The sequence below is a fragment of the Arachis hypogaea genome, chromosome 18, assembly GCF_003086295.3.
Source record: "Arachis hypogaea cultivar Tifrunner chromosome 18, arahy.Tifrunner.gnm2.J5K5, whole genome shotgun sequence".
Classification (NCBI taxonomy): domain Eukaryota; kingdom Viridiplantae; phylum Streptophyta; class Magnoliopsida; order Fabales; family Fabaceae; genus Arachis; species Arachis hypogaea.
In genome coordinates, this window is record NC_092053.1 from 131,016,182 (window position 1) to 131,034,856 (window position 18,675).

The 18,675-nt window shown below is 34.1% G+C and overlaps 2 protein-coding genes across 4 annotated transcripts; one reads left to right on the plus strand and one right to left on the minus strand.

Annotated features, from left to right (window-relative positions):
- The first annotated feature begins 294 nt into the window (after positions 1–294).
- Positions 295–5,847, plus strand: LOC112773276 (E3 ubiquitin-protein ligase RGLG3). 2 transcript variants are annotated; one of them, XM_025818352.3, is made up of 12 exons: positions 295–448; positions 1,152–1,448; positions 1,586–1,670; positions 1,767–1,907; positions 1,986–2,099; positions 3,142–3,239; positions 3,346–3,428; positions 3,507–3,612; positions 4,184–4,311; positions 4,394–4,538; positions 4,636–4,692; positions 5,251–5,847. In XM_025818352.3, exons 2-12 carry the CDS (start codon positions 1,173–1,175, stop codon positions 5,332–5,334), a joined length of 1,317 nt encoding a protein of 438 aa, XP_025674137.1. In that variant the 5' UTR covers positions 295–448; positions 1,152–1,172; the 3' UTR covers positions 5,335–5,847. The 2 variants fall into 2 exon arrangements, with proteins under 2 accessions (XP_025674137.1, XP_025674139.1); XM_025818354.3 differs by having other exon boundaries at positions 4,397–4,538.
- A 233-nt stretch (positions 5,848–6,080) lies between these two features.
- On the minus strand, positions 6,081–18,548 carry LOC112773275 (DNA polymerase delta catalytic subunit). 2 transcript variants are annotated; one of them, XM_025818351.3, is made up of 30 exons: positions 18,094–18,548; positions 17,892–18,002; positions 16,363–16,469; positions 16,062–16,221; positions 15,570–15,765; positions 15,322–15,457; positions 15,097–15,234; positions 14,784–14,861; positions 14,576–14,667; positions 14,242–14,308; positions 14,077–14,148; positions 13,560–13,646; positions 12,270–12,389; positions 12,060–12,158; positions 11,235–11,342; positions 10,983–11,078; positions 10,823–10,888; positions 10,622–10,678; positions 10,393–10,480; positions 10,212–10,291; positions 9,770–9,883; positions 8,979–9,093; positions 8,729–8,901; positions 8,536–8,607; positions 7,806–7,880; positions 7,630–7,719; positions 7,397–7,557; positions 6,957–7,030; positions 6,763–6,850; positions 6,081–6,548 (listed from the first exon to the last, which is right to left on the minus strand). In XM_025818351.3, exons 1-30 carry the CDS (start codon positions 18,350–18,352, stop codon positions 6,461–6,463), a joined length of 3,267 nt encoding a protein of 1,088 aa, XP_025674136.1. In that variant the 5' UTR covers positions 18,353–18,548; the 3' UTR covers positions 6,081–6,460. The 2 variants fall into 2 exon arrangements, with proteins under 2 accessions (XP_025674136.1, XP_072080641.1); XM_072224540.1 differs by having other exon boundaries at positions 16,363–16,462; positions 18,094–18,503.
- Positions 18,549–18,675: the final 127 nt, after the last annotated feature.

Consider the following 18,675-nt stretch of genomic DNA (forward strand, 5'->3'; position numbering starts at 1 on the left):
ATATAATTATATTTATTTTTTTAAATATATATATAAAATTATTTTATACTGATAGTATATTAAAATTAAATTCGATAAAAAAAAATTAGTAACAAAAAAATGAAAGAAGATAAAGATATTATTTTTTTTCTTATAAAAAGAAGGTGTATAAAATAAACAATATTTCTCTAAATAACAATTAATTATCTATATTATTTTTTTTGGATAGTAATTTATCTATATTATTAGTATTTACTATTTAGTTGACCCCCAAAAAAAATTACTATTTAGTTGACCCAAAAAAAAAAAGTAGTTATGTCTTTTATTTATTTGCTTACTTTTTCTTAACAAAATTGTTATCACTTTCTTTTCTGGTCTCGTTGCTCGTTTTTCTAACAGTTCTCTTCTCTCTTCTCTAAAAGCGTCAACGATAACTCTGCAAAAACGCTTTCTAAATCAAATCAGACAGGTGAAAATGTGAATTCGATGCAATTGCGATTCTATAATTCTCGATCCTAGTTCTTTATTATTTCTTCTTATTATTTTTAGAATCCATGGTGAATTTAGCTTTGATGTCTTAGCAACAAGATTCAGTTACGAAAATGCGATTTTACTTTTTCGGAAAAGTAGTGTTACAGTTAGTTGTGATCATTGACTTTTATGGTTGACTTTATGAACTAGTTCTGGTTTTTCTGGTTTTCTACTTCTCTGTGCTGTTCTGTTTGTTGCGGATGGATCGTTTAGCTGTTAAATTTTACTTAATAATTTGTTTGGATTTAATTTTTATTTATTGTAAATATAATATACTTTTATATAGCATCGTGTATTGTTACATCGACAAAGGTAGTTATCTTTTATTTCCAATGCTTAAATAGTCATCTAAAACAATGATTAGTCGTTAGTTATTAAAATTATTCTCAATTTATTTAGTGACTGATTTTATAAATTGCTGGTGCAAATTTGTTGCAATATTTTGTAATTTAATGGCCTGAAAATGATTCTGCCTTGGGTGTTCTTTGAAGGCAGTTATAGTAAATTGATTTTGAGAAGTAAGCTATGAAATGTAATATGAATGCTAAATAGTTCCAATGAATATTATATGGTTGTGGTGTGATGAGTAATTCACTTTAATTGTTTTATTGTCAATCTAACTTTTAAAAACCTCAATATAGGTGAAGGAAGGCCTCTAAATTATGGGAAACACTGAGTCATATGAATCTGAAGAAAATCTTTACCAACAATCGTCATCTTATGATCAGAGTTCGGTAAATTCTGTCTATCATCAACCTTCTTCTTATGATAGGAGTTCAATCAATACTACCTATGATCAACCCTCTTCTTATGCTGGGAGTTCGTGGAATACTAGCCACCATCAAACCTCTTCGAATGCTAGGAGTTCAAGCAATACTAGGCCTCAACATAAGCAGCAACCAACATTTATAGCTGACAATTTCAGCTCTTTGGATGAGGTTTGGGTTACTATTTTGCTTAGTGATTTAGTGAGAATAATTATTAGTATTGATCTTGCATTACAAGGATCATCTCTATTGGCGAACTGGATCGGCTATCTGTAGCGATATTTTGAATCCACTAAGTTATATTTCAGGTTATTTCTGCTCTAAGAGAAGCTGGTCTTGAATCTTCAAATTTAATTCTTGGTATTGATTTCACAAAAAGCAATGAGTGGACAGGTTAACTTTTTATTTTTAAAAATACTATGAATTTGATATATGTGCATATTAGCATATTTATACAGTGAATGTTGAGAAGTCACTTGATAATTGTAGGCAAGCACTCATTCCATCGAAAAAGTCTTCATCATATTGGAAACAATCTGAATCCATATGAGCAAGCCATATCTATAATTGGTCGTACTCTTTCTTCTTTTGACGAAGATAACCTGATACCATGTTTTGGTTTTGGTGATGGTGAGTATCTGTTTTGATTTTAGAGAGAAATTTCTGTATGTTTATCTTCTGTTGATTATGGTGAATTTGCTTCTGCAGCTTCTACACATGATCAGAATGTGTTCAATTTTTATGCTGATGGTAGATATTGTAACGGCTTTGAAGAAGCACTTGAACGTTATAGACAGATTGTTCCACACTTAAAACTTTCAGGTTTGTTTACAATATTATATTCCTTGGTTGCCGGAATTTGGATCTTGGAATCGAAAGTTTATCTCTAAGAACATGGTTTTGGCAGGAGAATAGTTATCATGACTTAAATTGGAACCTAGTTTTTGGAAATTCTTCTCATGGTTTTTACTTCGATTCAGGGTTTTTACTTTTCTTGAGGTTTAGTATGTTTCTTGTATTGTATCAACATTTGGGTAGGAGATTCTTCTTTAGTTGGTATTTCCATGTCTCTTCTCTTATACACAACTTTAGTATTCAAGACACTACTTTTTTTGTGGCACTTTCAAACCAAGGATTTTGTTAGTCTTCTTAACTCTGTTCTCTGATCTCTTTTCATCTAGTTCAGTAAAAGGAATGTGTCATTCCAAGAAAATGAAAGAATCAGGGAGAAAATACAGGAAAAAGTGAAGACGAAAAGAGAGATTATAAATTTTATTAGTTGAATCAAAATGACTGTACAACATAGGAGTTATATTTGTAGCTATTGGTGTAGCCAAGAGATTTGACAGTAGTGCATAGTAGGATTAACATTATTCAGCTGTTGCAGTGCATAAGAGCTTATCTTCTGGTATTTAGTGTTGCAGTACATATTTTGGGGTTGTGGTACTTGGAGATGGATTGGTGCACTTTATTTAGTATTACTCATTTTTATATGGTATGGAGGTTTGAGCAGTAGCATTGAGATGAGAATGTGATTTGAAATTGTTGCATTTGGCTACAGAGCGATTCCAAAAATCTTGCCGAAGATCTCTTCCTACTTAACTTTTTGTCAAATAGGCTATTTTTTTAGCCTTCTAGGAGGGTTCATCTCTTGGGTTGAATTGATTGAATTTCCTTGTATGATAAGTAAAGGGACTAGTGTGCTTTCTATCATAGTACATCTTTAGTAATCCTCCTGTATTTTGTTCATTTCTATTGTTAATTCTTCATTGTTTTCCAAGAGGGAAAACTCTATCTAAGAGAGCTTACGTATAGTAGCAATGATATGAAGATTTGATTATATAAGGTTTTTCCTTGTTATTAGGTCCAACGTCATTTGCGCCGGTAATCGATGCAGCAATTGATATTGTGGAGAAAAGCAATGGTCAATATCATGTTCTTGTTATTATTGCTGATGGACAGGTTCTATCTACTTATTTTTCTCTCAATAATTTATTTTCACGGCATGAGTAGCTGTGTGTTTCTACTTGTCTTCCTTTTATTGATAGTATTTCTTCTTTCTCTTTAGGTTTCCAGAAATCCAGATGCAGGAGGACGCAAAAGGCTAAGTCCACAAGAACAAGCAACTATTAATTCTATAGTTGCTGCAAGGTAAATCGATATCGTCTGTAGTCTTTTGCTGATTTCTATGGTAGATGTCTCTTACATAAACCTATTTTGGTTGGTCAGTCACTATCCTCTCTCAATAATTTTGGTTGGTGTTGGAGATGGACCGTGGGATGAGATGCAGCAGTTTGACGATAACATCACGGAGCGCTTATTTGACAACTTTCAGGTACTTGTTGGTACTTAAAATATTCAAGTACTGTGTATGCTTCTATAGTAATGAGTTTCAAGAACCTCAAAGTTAGCATATTAATGAGCTATGGGGATAATGTAATACATCAGCCAATTCCAAAATTAAGCACAGTTTATAATTAGTTGGACATAGCGTTTTATGATGCTATTCTCTTTGTAGAGAGAGATATAATATGGAATTCTATTTTCTCAACATTAGTAAGTGTAAGATGACTCTTAAGCAGGTTTACCCAACTCCTAACATGGATTAGGGTGGTTCTTTAGTTAAATTTGAAGATAAACCTTCTATAACAAATGTACCAGTTTCAAATTCCATCAGGCTTTATTTGTGCCATTTTTTCTGCAAGAATCAAACATTCTTTGGCATGTGATTTAGTAATTAGTAGTGATCACTTTGTAAAATGCATAAATTACTGTTCAAAACGTGACTGGAAAATTCAGTGTTCTGTATTTTAATATCCTCTCTTGCCTTATGATTCCCCCCGTCCTTTTTTTTTCTTTTGATGAAATTGGCATATAATCTACTTTGTTCCTTTTTATCCCTTCAGTTTGTGAACTTCACAAAGATCATGTCTGAGAACACAGAAGCATCAAAGAAAGAAACAGCATTTGCACTTGCTGCTCTTATGGAAATTCCATTTCAATACCGAGTTGCCCAAAATATGCAACTTAACAAGTAAGCCAAGAACTGCACTTATGAGTTATGATACTTCTAAATTATATACAGGGAAACTCAGTCCCCAAATCTTTTGATGCAGTAGCGACTCACCAGTCTATCATCATAAACGGCCTCTCCCTCCACCAAAGGAAGTAATAGATCATGATAATGCAGTCCCCATGATTCCCCCTGTGACAGAAAAGCTGGAATCAGCTGAGGAAAAAGCTTCAGCTGCTTCAGAGCCGGTTTGTTTCCTTACTCTTCCAGCTTGTTCTCTCCTTGATTAGATTCATGTTGACATCTCATCATGTTCCCGAGTTAACTCTTTTTATCCTATTCAAGGTGTGTCCTGTTTGCCTGACCAACCCAAAGGACATGGCTTTTGGATGCGGTCATACAGTAAGTCTCATTGATAAGCTTTATTCTTGTTTAATGCTATATCAACATGCTCTAGAGTTTCTTATCTCTGTTTGCTTCAATCACATATCTTAGAAAGGGAATTTAGATTTAGATTTAGATTAACGATGCCACACTAGTGTATGTATGTTATCTCCACACTGAGAGCAGTTTTGCACTAGCTGAAGTTAGCAGCTTACTTCAAATAATATCTTTATCTTCTGTTACATACTATGTTTTTGTTAAAGTCCTTTTAGATTTTTAGATCAAAATTTTTCTTCAAATTGCTTTGTGCTTCGTTTACACAAGTTATGATATTTTAAAGAGAAACAACCAAGTTGGTCATCCACTTCTCCATGTATTATTATCCCCAACATTAATATACACCTGGGTATATATCTGTTAAGATTTTGTTACTACGAACAAACATGATGATGATAAATGCATCCTATTTTTGTCTGTTATGTTTAACTTGCATTTTGAGTATAATTTTCATGTACAAATTGTCTGATAGTATTTGTCATTTGCTTTTCCCTTTTCTTTTGTTTGAATTTTATTTAGACTTGCAAAGAGTGTGGCATGACATTATCTGCATGCCCGTTGTGCCGGCAACAAATTACGACTCGTCTGAGATTGTACACTTGAGCCGGAGAAGAAAAGGGTTTGGGGACGCCTACTCTCGGTCAAAAACAGAAATACAAAGGTGAAGTAAAAAGCAAAAAAATGAGATTGGAAAGTAACTGACGGGTGGTATCTGCTTTTTTCAAGCATTCAAATATCATTTCTTGAGAGCTGGAGATCCTTAATCTATGTTCCGTTGTTACTATGATCCAGTGAAAGATGGATACGTAGTAACATCTACTGTACCATTATTTCTATTTTGGCTTACGGGCGAGGTGTAAAGAATGGCTGGGCAAAGCTGCGATTGAACAAAATGCTTATTGAGTTACATGTATACATAAAGAGTCTGTCAAGGTAAATTTCATCCTGCCAAATGGTCTGAGATATTGGTTTGTAAAAAATAGGCCGCTAGAGGTATAGATGTGTTCAAAAACTTTATTACCAAGGCCATAGTCTCATCGAGACTTGTCTCCGAAATTGAAGAATACAGTGTGATTTTATGTAAATGAAAGCAAAGTGCTACAATTTTTTTCTTCCCATAAGTGGCTAATATTATCACACGATGTAGAAGCCACCTCACTTAGGTGGACAACTAATGCATTTGAAAACGCCTACAAAGTGAATTCACTCATTGAAGATGGAACAAGCCTGTACACCCTCTCTTTCAAGGATCATAATTAAGATATACCTTGTCGAGAGAATTTCAAAACATGGATTTGATCGTCAAATTATCATTATATCTATTTAGTAATCATTGACAACTTATACGATTTCTTGTAGGGTATAACCTTCACATTTAAGTAACCAATTCTTTTAGAAACAAATTTGTCATTTACTGAAACAAATTTATGGTATAAACTTTACATTAACCGTGCCCGAACTAATGAACAAATATACAAGCTTAAATTATGAACTAGACTATCCCACTAGAAAATTCATATCTAGACTAGATATAGACCACGCAAAAATTAAGCCTGGCTACATTTACCTTCCTTCCAGGAGCATGTCATAGGATTCCGAATCCGCAGGCAGACGCAGAGGTTGTACTTCAATCCCCAAAACAGCAAATTAGACGATGCAAACTATTGTAAAATTTAAGATATCTGGCTTTCATGCGGAGAAATAACTAATTATGGATCTTGACAAAATCTTAGAAGTTCCATCGGTCAAGTTGCAGCTTTGCTTCAGCCATATCTTTTTGAGCCTTTTTTCGTCGATAAAAAATAGGACAATCACGACTGTAACAAAAAAAGGCAGTACAAATCAGTTATACTGAGTAACTGCAACCATAATCCAGTGACATGAATAAGAAGAAACTACGAAAATTTCCACTAAACTTATTTCAGCCTCCAGGTTGTGACTGACTGCTAATATAATCTGGTGCTTAAACAAGCATAACTCCAACTAAAATTCTCCCTTAAGTTATACAAAGATATCAAAAATATAAAATACCTTGTACAGAGAACGTCCTGATGAAGTGAACCTTGACATTCCTGGCACTGTGTCCACAACCTCCCAAAAAGCATTTCTAGTTCGGACACTGCAGTCACCCATCACATTAAGTTCAATAGAAACAAAATAGCTTGGACCATCCATTACAACATAACCATCTGAAATTGAATATTGGGTAATGAAGAGATCGCTACCATGTGTCACTGTTTTGCAGTACAGCTCGGCTTCCCTTCCTTTGCAATGGGAGCAAAGAGTGTGATTTCCCTTGCTGAACCAAATGCAACAAAAAATAGTATTATTAGCCCCTTGTGTATCTTTCATATGATACAAACATAAATCTCCATTTTACATTCTTTAAATGTGTGCACAAGTATTATCAGATATGGTACTAAAGCAAATATAAGTCACCTAAAAAACCTTGTGTTACAACTAAGTGTGTTTGGTTGAAGGGTAAAAGGGGGTTTAGGGTAATGGAAAGGTCAGCAGATGAATCGATGGTTATTCAACATATTTCTAGTGTGAAGAGTCTTAAGTATTTTGCCTACTAGAACCAAAAGATGCAACCACTACAATTAGAAACATAGACAATTAACCAGGAAAATATTAGAACCTAAAGAAAGGAAAAATTGGGTACCTAAGTAAAGCTTTGCAACCAATGCAAGTTAGCTGTTTCTTAGCAAATTTCATGATGCCACTGTTTGACGGAGTAGAAATGGAAATAGATCTTGTGTGGCTTCCATGGAGAAGTTCTTTGCTAGCATTCTTCAGAATTGGCTCAAAAATCCTTAGAATTGGCTGTAACATGAAGATAATCAAGATCAAGAACTTTAAATATCGGAGAAAATGTAAAACACTTATCAAACCAACCTTGCTGATTTGATTCTCAAGATAGTATTGGGGATCTATGGGAATATTGTTCTCCAGGACGTATATTGGATCCTCTGATCTCTCATAAGCCTAATTTCAATACACATAATAAAAAGAATTATAAAAAATGCTTTAAAATTACCGAGAAAAACAATGGGGAGTGGGAATGTGAATACCTTGGCACCCTTTGCAGCTTTAATAATGACATACGGTACTCTATCCCCAACATTTGGAGCAGTGGCAGCATCTCGCTGTCAATTACAAATCAAATAGAATAGACTTATGACCACAGAATTAAAAGTCAAGTTTAAAATGATGAAAACAATAAATATAAATCTCATAGCTTAATTAAACAATGCATGGTTTCACAAATAGTTTACAAACATTAGGAAGCATCAACCCATGGGATATAAACATACACAGTGCAAAATACCAGCATCGGAACTAAATCATGTTTTATGACTTTTTAACTATGTATAGCTTTTGAGAACTTGGCTTTGTAGGAATGACTATGTTTTTGAAGATAGGATCAGTTCACCTCACTATGGTTTCCTTGGCAGCCGGGCTCACTCATAAATTTACTTCTGTTTTCTCTTCTTAGTTTAGTTTAGCTGGTTCTTCTCAGATTTAAGAAAATGTTTATTCTCTTCATTTTGTGCTTTGTTTCGCAATCTGTTCTCTTTTACTGCTGCAATCCTAAGTGGTCGACCCTATAATTCATTGCTTTATGTGAATGAATTCTATCTTTGATAAAATATGTATATGATTTTCCTTTTTTTTTCTTTTTTTCATGTTCTTTAGTATGAGACACTGAATGTGATCATATATTACAATAATACTGAATTATTCTTTGCCAAATAAATCTAGTTTAAGAAATAAGCATTGCATTTATTTATCACACCAAACCTTGCGCATCCTTTCAGCAAGTTCAACATGAGCTGCCTTCACTTCATAATCATCTCCTGTCTTTGTCAAACCCTATAAAGTCAATCAAGTTAATAGCAATTATACTTCAAGTACACTCACATCAAATAATGTTCCACAAGAGGCAATTAGCATTGTAAAAAAAATAGAGGATCTGTAGACCCCAAAAATTCACCTTTGTAATAACCAAAAGTGATAAATCCATTCGGTTCATAAGAAGATCTGAAATTGCATTTTTAACATATTGAACTGCCCCAGGGATGTCCCTATCAATCAGTATTTTGTGAAGGCAATCGTTCACAAGGTTTTTGACTAATAAACAATTGTCTCTCCGAACTGTTTCAATACCTGTTGAATGTAACCAAAGTATAAGAAGCATTTCAACAAAGCAACAGGTCAGCTAGTTGATAAAGATTGATGTTTACCTTTAGTGTCCATTTTGTCAAAGTTGTCTGGTTTTGTCCAAAACAAACCAGCATATCTCTTCTTGCTGATTAGGAGATATGGAAAGTAAACCTTCTCAAACTCTAGTTTGATGGGCTTCACATAAAAAGGGTAACAAAATACATAAGAAAATAATAAAAATAACAAATAATTGAATCAATATATTTGGTATTTCACTTTTTTTTTTTTGGTATTTGTTACATAGCTACAATTAACTTCATAGCATTTGCACCTACAACTTAAGATTCTAGCAATCAATTTCACTATAATTTCAACATCTAAAATTGCAAGGCACTGGATGCAATATCATTTACAATGTGGTTACTACATAATGGCCCTAATCACTATCAGCTTTCAACTTTTATCTGGTAACCAATGATGGCTGTATATACAAATGTCCTTTCTAAACTTAAGAAAGCAATAATTGGACAAGGCAACTTTTATTCTCTCCTTCAAAGAAATAGATTATAGAAGATGCAGTGACAATGTTTGTTCTGCAAGCTTGGATATCAGCAACCCCCCCCCCCCCCCAAAAAAACAAAAAAGGCCCAAAACAAACCCGCAGAAAGGGGCTTTGTGAGGCGCAGCCATTACTTTATTGTTAGTTGAAATTAAAGTATGTACAGGTACCATCCTGTATTTCATTGTTTCAACAGTCGTTCACAGGAAAACCACACAAAAGAAAATCTTCTGAACTCAAGATTTTATCACTTTCATGATTTATCATACAAGGACCTAAAGCAAAGAGATTAGAAGTGATTCTGAGTGTTACTTTTGTGAAAGTTCCACTAATATAATCAGCAGCTTCTCTTCCCAGATTCATAGCCTCTTCTACGGTAGAAACACCAAACTGAACCATGACTGAATCCGTGTCACCGTATATTACCTGTATGAAGAATTGCATTTTTTGTAAGACACCAAACATTAAAAAGATGCACAACCAAAAATATGAAATTATTTGCAAGGATGAAAAGTCTCGGGCTTTTAGCTCAAAGCTAAAAGTTTCAATTCCCAGATGCAGCACCATGGGACTAAAAAATAATAGCTAATTACTTGCTGTAGCCCATACATGATGTAACAAGGTAAATTTTCGTCTTATCTACTAAGTTCAATGTACAGGTCAACAGACACCTAGAGAGTTTTACCAACTAAACCTAGAACCCCATCAAGTGCATAACAGACAGCAAAAGCAAGAAAATTTCTAAATACAATACCTCGGCAGTGTGTTCATAGCCATTAAGAGTTGTAAATTTATCTTCCACAAGTTTTTTTGTGTGCTCGATCATTTGTCGACCTTTTCAACACATACAATGCATATTAGGTTGTTGTTTCCTTTAAAAAGACGCATGATCTTGAGACTGTAAAGCATCACAAACTAATAAGTTGGAGCAATACCATAGCTAGTTACACTTGATGATATCTCCAAGCATGGTAACTGACCAATAGTTGCCCCAGTAAACCCATATACAGAATTTGCACTGATCTGGAAAAAACAGAAATAAAAGTAAAGAAATTACCAAGTAGTACAGTTATTACTTGTTAGTATGCACTGGAGAATGGACTGAACAACTATCAAACAATGAGACATGGGAAAAAAAAGACATAATTATCGTGCACAACTCACCTTTAGGGCCAGTTGTCTACCATCAAGCACGGCTTTCTCAAGGGGATCTTTTGCCTCCTACAAATAGTAAAGGAATACAGAACTCAAGATATTATAAAGAACTCAATATAGTAAAAATAAATATAGAAATAATTTTAGAAAAAAGGTAAAAAGCAAATCTAAATCTATAGTCAGTAGTCATAGAAAGTACAAAAATGATACCTTCAAATCTGCTTTTGCCCTTTTACGCGCGGCTAAAAGCTCTTCAAGAATTTCAGGAAGTATTCCCTACATAATTGTTATGTCAACTTCACAAACTTCTAAAATGAAATCAGTTGTAGAGAAACCCAGTTTAAGCAGCAAAAGTTTTCAAGCAACAGACCTTCTGTAAATTTGATTTAACAAATGTTTCCCCAGATGGAGTTTTGTTCACTGATTCTGGAGGGAGATTAAGTTTCCGAACATCTTCAGGAGTCACCTTAAAACAGTAAACAAAAAGTGCTCAAAAGTCAAAACTGTTACCCCAAAAAAAAAAAATCAGTGACCCTAATGAATAAAAATAAATACAACAGGGGATAAAAAAACACTAAGTTGCTCGTGGTAGAAGATAGAAACATGAAGAGTTAAGATTTACCAGGGTACAATAACATAAATTATAGGCCATCATAATAGATGGATATAGTGATGCAAAATCCAAAGTAGCAATTGGCTTTTCATAGAACCCAGCTCTTGCCTCCAATACCTGCAAGTTGCAGAAGTTAAAAGAATCATGATCTTGTGCTTGACGAGCAAAAGTTGGATAAATAAACATCCAAAAGGAAAATAAGGAAAAGGCTGCCAAGAATATATACACTTAAAATCATGCTTTCGTTTTTTTTTTTCTTTTACTCTTTTTTTTTTTTTGTTATTTAAAGAGGGATAAGACAAGTGAAAAGTATTTTAAGAACTCCGATTTAATACAAGCAGAGGACTTCGTATAAATTCTACTAAACATTTTTTAAACTGTAAAAAACATTCTAGCACATCTTTTCTGAGTGTAACAAATATGGTTACAAACAAAGAAAGTGTCCAAAAAATAAAAACAGAAAACAGTCTTTACAGAATGCAGCTACTAGAAGAGACTCGGTGACAACATTATTGCACTATAAACAGCTTTCAAATCCACAAACATGTCAGCATTCAGCAACTCTGATGTTAGGTGGCACTGTGGCAGCAATGTCCTACTTTGCTACAACATTTATGTTTAACATGTATCTATAAATCGATTTAATTCAATGCAGTCTTGGAAAACCCTTTGGGCATAAAAATCGTCAAATAATTTTGCTGGCAGGAAGCTTATTCAGTGTCTTAATTTCACATTGTATTAGGAGATATGACAAAAAGAAAACATGAAGTTATGCATATTTAAGGAAGATAGAGCCTGATATAATCATCAATTGAATAATTAAAATGAACTTACAGTGGCACCTTCATATGTTCCTTGTTCTGAACCAGCCTGTTTTACATTAGGAAGAACCAGGTTCTTCTGCTTTGCCTTCCTAAGGAGTTGAGAAAGTACCTGTAAGGAAAGGAGGGGAAAACAAAGTTTAACTCCTTTGTCAAATTCATGTGCCAAATATTTCCCATATTCATAATAATTGATTATAAAAATTAAATATTATTTCTTTACCTTAATGCTTTGGCCCCTAGCAAGCAGAAAAGAAATTGGGACACCTGTTACTCGAGCCATCTCCACATAATTATAAATGAACATCAATTTATCTAAAAGCCGTTGAGGGAGATAAGCATCCTGCACAAAGATCAGAATAGATTGATTCACCATTTTCATTTTTCAAGCACATAAAAAGAACGTAATCATGTAAATTGTTGCCATAGCAAATTTACTACATTCGGCACATACAACTTTGATGAACAAGAAATAAGCATTGCAACTTCTAGAATATAGCCTACCTAGATTATTGAAGATTTTAAGATGTCTAAACTCCAATTTTGCACTCCTTTGAATATGTTAAATGTACACATGTCTGACTTCACCTAATAGCCTAAACTTTGAAAAGAAATGGTTTGCTACATACATGGTCATAGTTTCAAATCCCCAATGACCCAGTGGCCCACATTTAATCCTTTCCGTCTCCCATTCTTCTAATTTAAAACAGTTAAATTTCAAGGTTGCTAATGCACTCTTCATACTTCAAGTCCTTTAGCCTCCTATGAGTTGCATGTGGAGTTATAATAAATGTAATGACATTCAAGTGCATTCACCTTAAAGCTTAAACTTTTGGGAGAGATGACCCATGATAATATATTTTGAAAACCTAAGTACTTCAATTTACAATATGTGATGTTAGACCATATGTTGTGCACCCAAGAATCAGCATTGACAGTAAAAAGATTCTAAAGCCAACTTCAGGTTTAGGGAAGTTATTAATGAATCTATTAGCATAGATAAAGTGCACTAAACTAAATTTTGTCAAATTGTGTGATCATGTTTAATAACTCAGGTATTAAAAGTTTAGCAGAAATGTACTGATACGTGTTAAATGCCCTCCTGAACACATATCATGTACTGTAAGTGGTTACAAACTCCCCTCATGCATAATATAAATATAAATAATTAAATATAAGTAAACAAAACAAATAAAAAATAAATATATGTATCAGCTGCCTGTCTTCATCTACAACTCCTCTGACAAAGGTAAGGGTAAGGGGCACCAGCTAAAATGCAGACCAAAAATACTACAATTATTAATCAGATAGTCAAATCATAAACTGAATTTGCAAAACTTAAGTGATTTAACATCTTGATCGTGGAAACATCATAAACAATTCCAAATTTAGTGTCAACGTACGTTTTCCTGTCAATGAGAACTTGTTAAAAGAAACAGAAGACTTGACATTTAACATTTAAACAAATGGTAGTGGCACAGAGACCACGAGAGAAACAAATCAAAATATGAACCTTTAAACAATACACAGCAAGGCGCCTCCTAGTTTCTGCATTTCCATTCTGAAGATCAGATATGATAGAATGGTGAACATCCTCTTTCTGCAGTATGCAAACAGACAGAGGCTTGTTAAATTGGTATGCTTTATATTTTTCCAAAGGAAAAAGAAAGAGAGAAAAATAAATCAAGCAATGAAGGCATCATGGAAGTGCAACAATTCAGTTTTTTTAAATATTTTGTGCTGGCCATTAGAATAGAACCACACAAAGCAAAAAAGCAAATAGAAACACATGCACAAATATACAAATAGTAACTAACACAAACCAATCAAAATTTATTTTGTTGAATTATTATAACTCATTTAGTCCATGATGTCACATTTACAATAGCCAAAAGCCAAGGCAAAAAAAAATCTGTCCATTGTTTCTTCTACCAACAATTCATGTCTTATGAACAGTTCCAAGATGTATTAACAATAGAATGGAGTAAGGAAATAATTACATGGAATGAAATAAAAAAGCATTGCCTTACCTGCTCAGAAAGAAAGTGTGCTGAAACAGAATTCAAAGAATAAGAACTTAATTTGTAGTCTCTTTGCATAACCTTCATATAAAACAAAGCCAAAAAAACTTACTCAGCAATAAAGTTGGATTATCCAAACAGAGGGTAGTTAATGAAAAGCAATATCAACAGTACCTGGAGCAGATCAAACTGAACTCTCCCTTCTACAGCAACTTCTTTACTTTCTCTGGTTCCATACTGTCTACAAAACCATTAAGTAACACCGAGAAAATGGTTGAAACAATTGACAGTGCAAAAACACAACTGGTAAACGAGATAGTTTTAAAATTCATAGAAAATGTTGAGGACCTAAAATGTTGCAATTACTTTCGAAACCAAAAATCCTCATTTTTTATAGAAGTTGATGCACTCGTAAGAAACCCACCATCTACTACAATTCCAGAAATTTAACTAACACAGATAAAATGAGAGTGAAACCACAGAACAATGTGTTATTTCTTATCTTTACCTAGATGAAAAAGTTGTATCCTTTACTCGAACCCTACTGTTCCTGATACGGCCCAGAATAGGAAATTCTGCTATTTTCAAGGCTTGAGCTCTCTGAAAACAAGAAAAGCATAAACCAAACATATAATAAAATAGCAGCCACAACTAAATTAACCGAAGCTTCCAATTATTAACTGGTTATACTTTCTTGTCTCAAAGATAATCAATACCTCAATAAGATATGGCAGGTCAAATTTGCAGATGTTATATCCAATTATAATATCAGGGTCAACTTCATGGATAAAATCCTGCAAGAAAATCATCCTCATCAGACTATAATAAGATAACAAATAAAGGATTATAGTTCAGTCAATAGCTGCATAATATTAAATATACTACATGATATACAAGTTCAAGACTCAAACCATTAATATGTTATAGACACTAAAAAAATACCATACTGTATAATGAAAACACAGGATATCAAATTTTTAATTAGCATTCTCAAAAGAAATATAAAATATGCAAAAACAACAAGAATACCCTCCAGGCCAGAAGGACTTCTCTTTCTGTATCAAACGACATCACATCAACACCAACTATGGGAGAACATGAATTAAGAGTCATCACATTACGGATGAATGGCTGATCTTCTCCTTGTAATGTAACCAGATTAGCAATCTGCAATAAAAATGATATTTTGCAGTTCAAAACCATATCATTGTGATGTGAATGGTAGTTCAAGTGGGACAAGAGAAAGCATTGGACCTGGATAACAGGATCATGGGTAGGCTCAGGAAAATGACCTTTACGACCAGCACACTCAATGTCAAAACTCAATATGCGAAATGGTGCCATCTTTGAATATTCACCTTCTGGGGCATGGCTAATCAATTCCGAATACCTATAACAAAGTTAAGGAGAAAGAAGAAAAATCCAACGGTTGTTTTGCAAAAAAATAACCCCTCTATTAGTAGACTATTTGATTGTAGTAAGGTTCCACAAAAAAAGGATACAAGCAATCAAACTCTAACTGACAGTTAGACAAGCTTCTTGCTGTCTTCTTATATTTCCCGGCAGGAATTTCAATCCAATTACCACCAACTATATTGCAATCAATCATGAAGCGAAGGGCAAAAAGTACATTGCTTTCATAAGTCATGAAGCTCTTCATGCCAAGACCATTAAGCTGAATACCTCTATCAAGAATACCTACCAAGAATTATAATTTTGGCAAGAGAATAATTAACTCGTGATCATTTGCTTTTGAGAAGGACAATTGTCAAAATGTAAATACCAAAACATTAATGTAAGGATTTGAGAAACTAAAACTTAATGCTCAACCTAAGGGGTAACCCATGGTCATACCACAACATCACAATGCATAACAATACAGCTGATGAGAAGTAAAGATATAGCTTAAGCATTAATCAAGTAACACTGGTCTTCTTTGAACTCATAAAGATGATTAACATAATACATATAGAAAATCAACTAATAATATATACCACGGCAGCTGGCAACCATTGTGGGGAGAGCAACTACAATTTTGAGAAAGGGATGAGAACTGGACTGCTGGTAATACATAATGCTCCTTCTCTGCACCAATTCAATACGACGAACAAATTTGCCTACATTACTGTTTCTATTGGCCTCTCGCATCCTTCCCTGAAGAATCACAAAACACAAATACAAGTAAATTATACGACTTATGACTCGAAAACCTATTCGTTCATTAATTAAAAAAAAAAAGGAGAGAGAGAAAAAAAATGGGACAAAAGAAATATCCTTACGCACTAAGCCACATACCTCAAGAGTTTGATGAAAATGGGAGATATCATCCGGACCCATTCCAGGCGGGCAGCTGATGTAGAAATATGGTTCAAACCCATGAACATTGCAGCAAACACTGTGTCCTAACAAACAACATCAAGAGCATATTATATAATCGTACAAGGAACCACGTAGTTGAGCATGATAATGTATAGCTAGATCATGTACAAACTATCTACCAACTTTTTCAAGCAGGCAGTTTATCAATCCTATTAAAACATAGATGTTGTCTATTAATACATGTGATGGGGAAATTATAACATGAACCATGAAAAAAGTAACTGGGTGTGCAAGGAAGAAAATCCTTCATGGCCATGTCTTCACTAAGACAATAAGTATACAAGGATGCAGAGAGATTAGCAAAAATTACAATTTCACAAGTCTTGTAATCTTCTCACAGTAGAGTCCATCAATAAAATTAATTCTAAATCATGCTGTCAGGTTGAACTTACAGGTGTAAGAAACATTTTCAACATAGGTATGCAAAAATATCAATATAGACCTTTCTGAAATATTTATCACTGCATATCTGCCATTTTTCAATTAGATAATTAGAAGTAAGTCTGTAAAGTGACTCTACGTTTAGACTTGTAAATCATGATTTCACCAATTAACCCCAAAACAATAAAATTAAAAACAAGGAAGCCCCATCAAAATAAATGAACCTTATTCTGAAGTATCAAAATATCTATATATCTATATTTAAAAATCACATATCATGAAAGTCAAAATTTAGGAACTGTTAAAATCCGAGTCCACATTCATGTCATATTTTCCACACTGGAAAATCAAAGACTCACTTGTAGTGTGGATCAAAGACCACTGGTTCAAATAGTTTACACTTGTCATGCAAGCTCCTTTGCATGGGCTGACTTCTACTTGGGTTGAAATATAATTTGATTATAAACTAAGTATAAGGGCACGAGGTCCAAACTCTTCTGATCTCTACACAATCTAAGATTCTTTTCAACTATAATTTCAAAATATTAATTGTTGCATTGAGGCTGAACAATAATGTATATAATTAACAATCTAATTAAATAATCTAGTACAATTCCATGTTAAAAACCACAAGCAGATAATATGAACTTATAGAAGTTATAAAAGTACTAAACCTTATCCATAAGTAAGGCAACAATTTATTTACTCTATGAACTAACCAAAGAATGATATTGGGACTAAAAGAGACTAATACCCAGCATTTTTTGTTGAAGAGTAAGTGAGAGCTTGATTAATAAGGAAAAATAGGCATGCTAACATGTACCTTCAACTACTACTGCTCTCTTTAAGACTTCTAACTCCTAACTAATCAATCATTTCTTGATAAGTTAGACACGAAGAACAATGCAACACTTTAAACAGATAATTCCAAAATTGTTGACTTCAAATGCTTTCACAGTATGAAAAGTAAAAGCAAGTTCAAGCAACACTGTAAACGGATATTCTCAAATTGTTAACTGTAAATGTTTTAGCAGTATCGAAAATAAATGCCAGCACGAGCTAACCTTCCTTTGTAACACCAAATATTCTAATTATAGCAGCAGGTCCAGACGAATTCGGCATCAACTCTTTGTGGCTCTCCCCAATTACGTAATCAATCTCCAGCTGCTGGAAAACTACATAACCAAAAATCCAAAATCAACACAAAAGCAAAAACCCTAGTGCAGGTTTTCATAACAGGAAATTGCTACGGCGGAAACTACTTACGGACGCTGCAAGATTGCGAAACGTAGTCGGAGGAGAGGGGAGGGCGGGTCCACTTGGAGAGGCGGTTAGCGAGGGCCTGGCGCTCCTCGATGTCGTGGAGGATGAGGGACTCTTCGTCCTCCGTGATGAGGGTTTCGTTGAGGAACACATCCTCATCGACGAAATCATCTTCCTGAGACAGGGCCTGGGTTTTCGCCTGAGTGGCCGGCGAGGGATGCGAAGTCGGTGGAGCAGGGCGTTTCCGGCCGCCGCTGCTCATGGCTGTCACTATAAACGAGAAGGCGGAGGAGGAGGGTTTAGGGGACAGAGAGAACAGAGAAGTGTAGTGTGATGTGAGTGAATAATGATTAATGAATAAGGTTCCCGCCAGTTTTTGGTAGCGAGCAAATGCAATTGGTTTTTCCCGCTGCGGAAACACGTGACACAAGCCGCAGGGTAAGTTCAGGTTTAAGCCATAGTCATCAGAATCGACCCACTAATTAAATCATTTAGAATAGTAAGTCATTGGTTAGTGATTCAACCGATAAATATAATTAAATAATTATATAAAATTTTAATTTTTTATTAATAAATGTTTTTTTA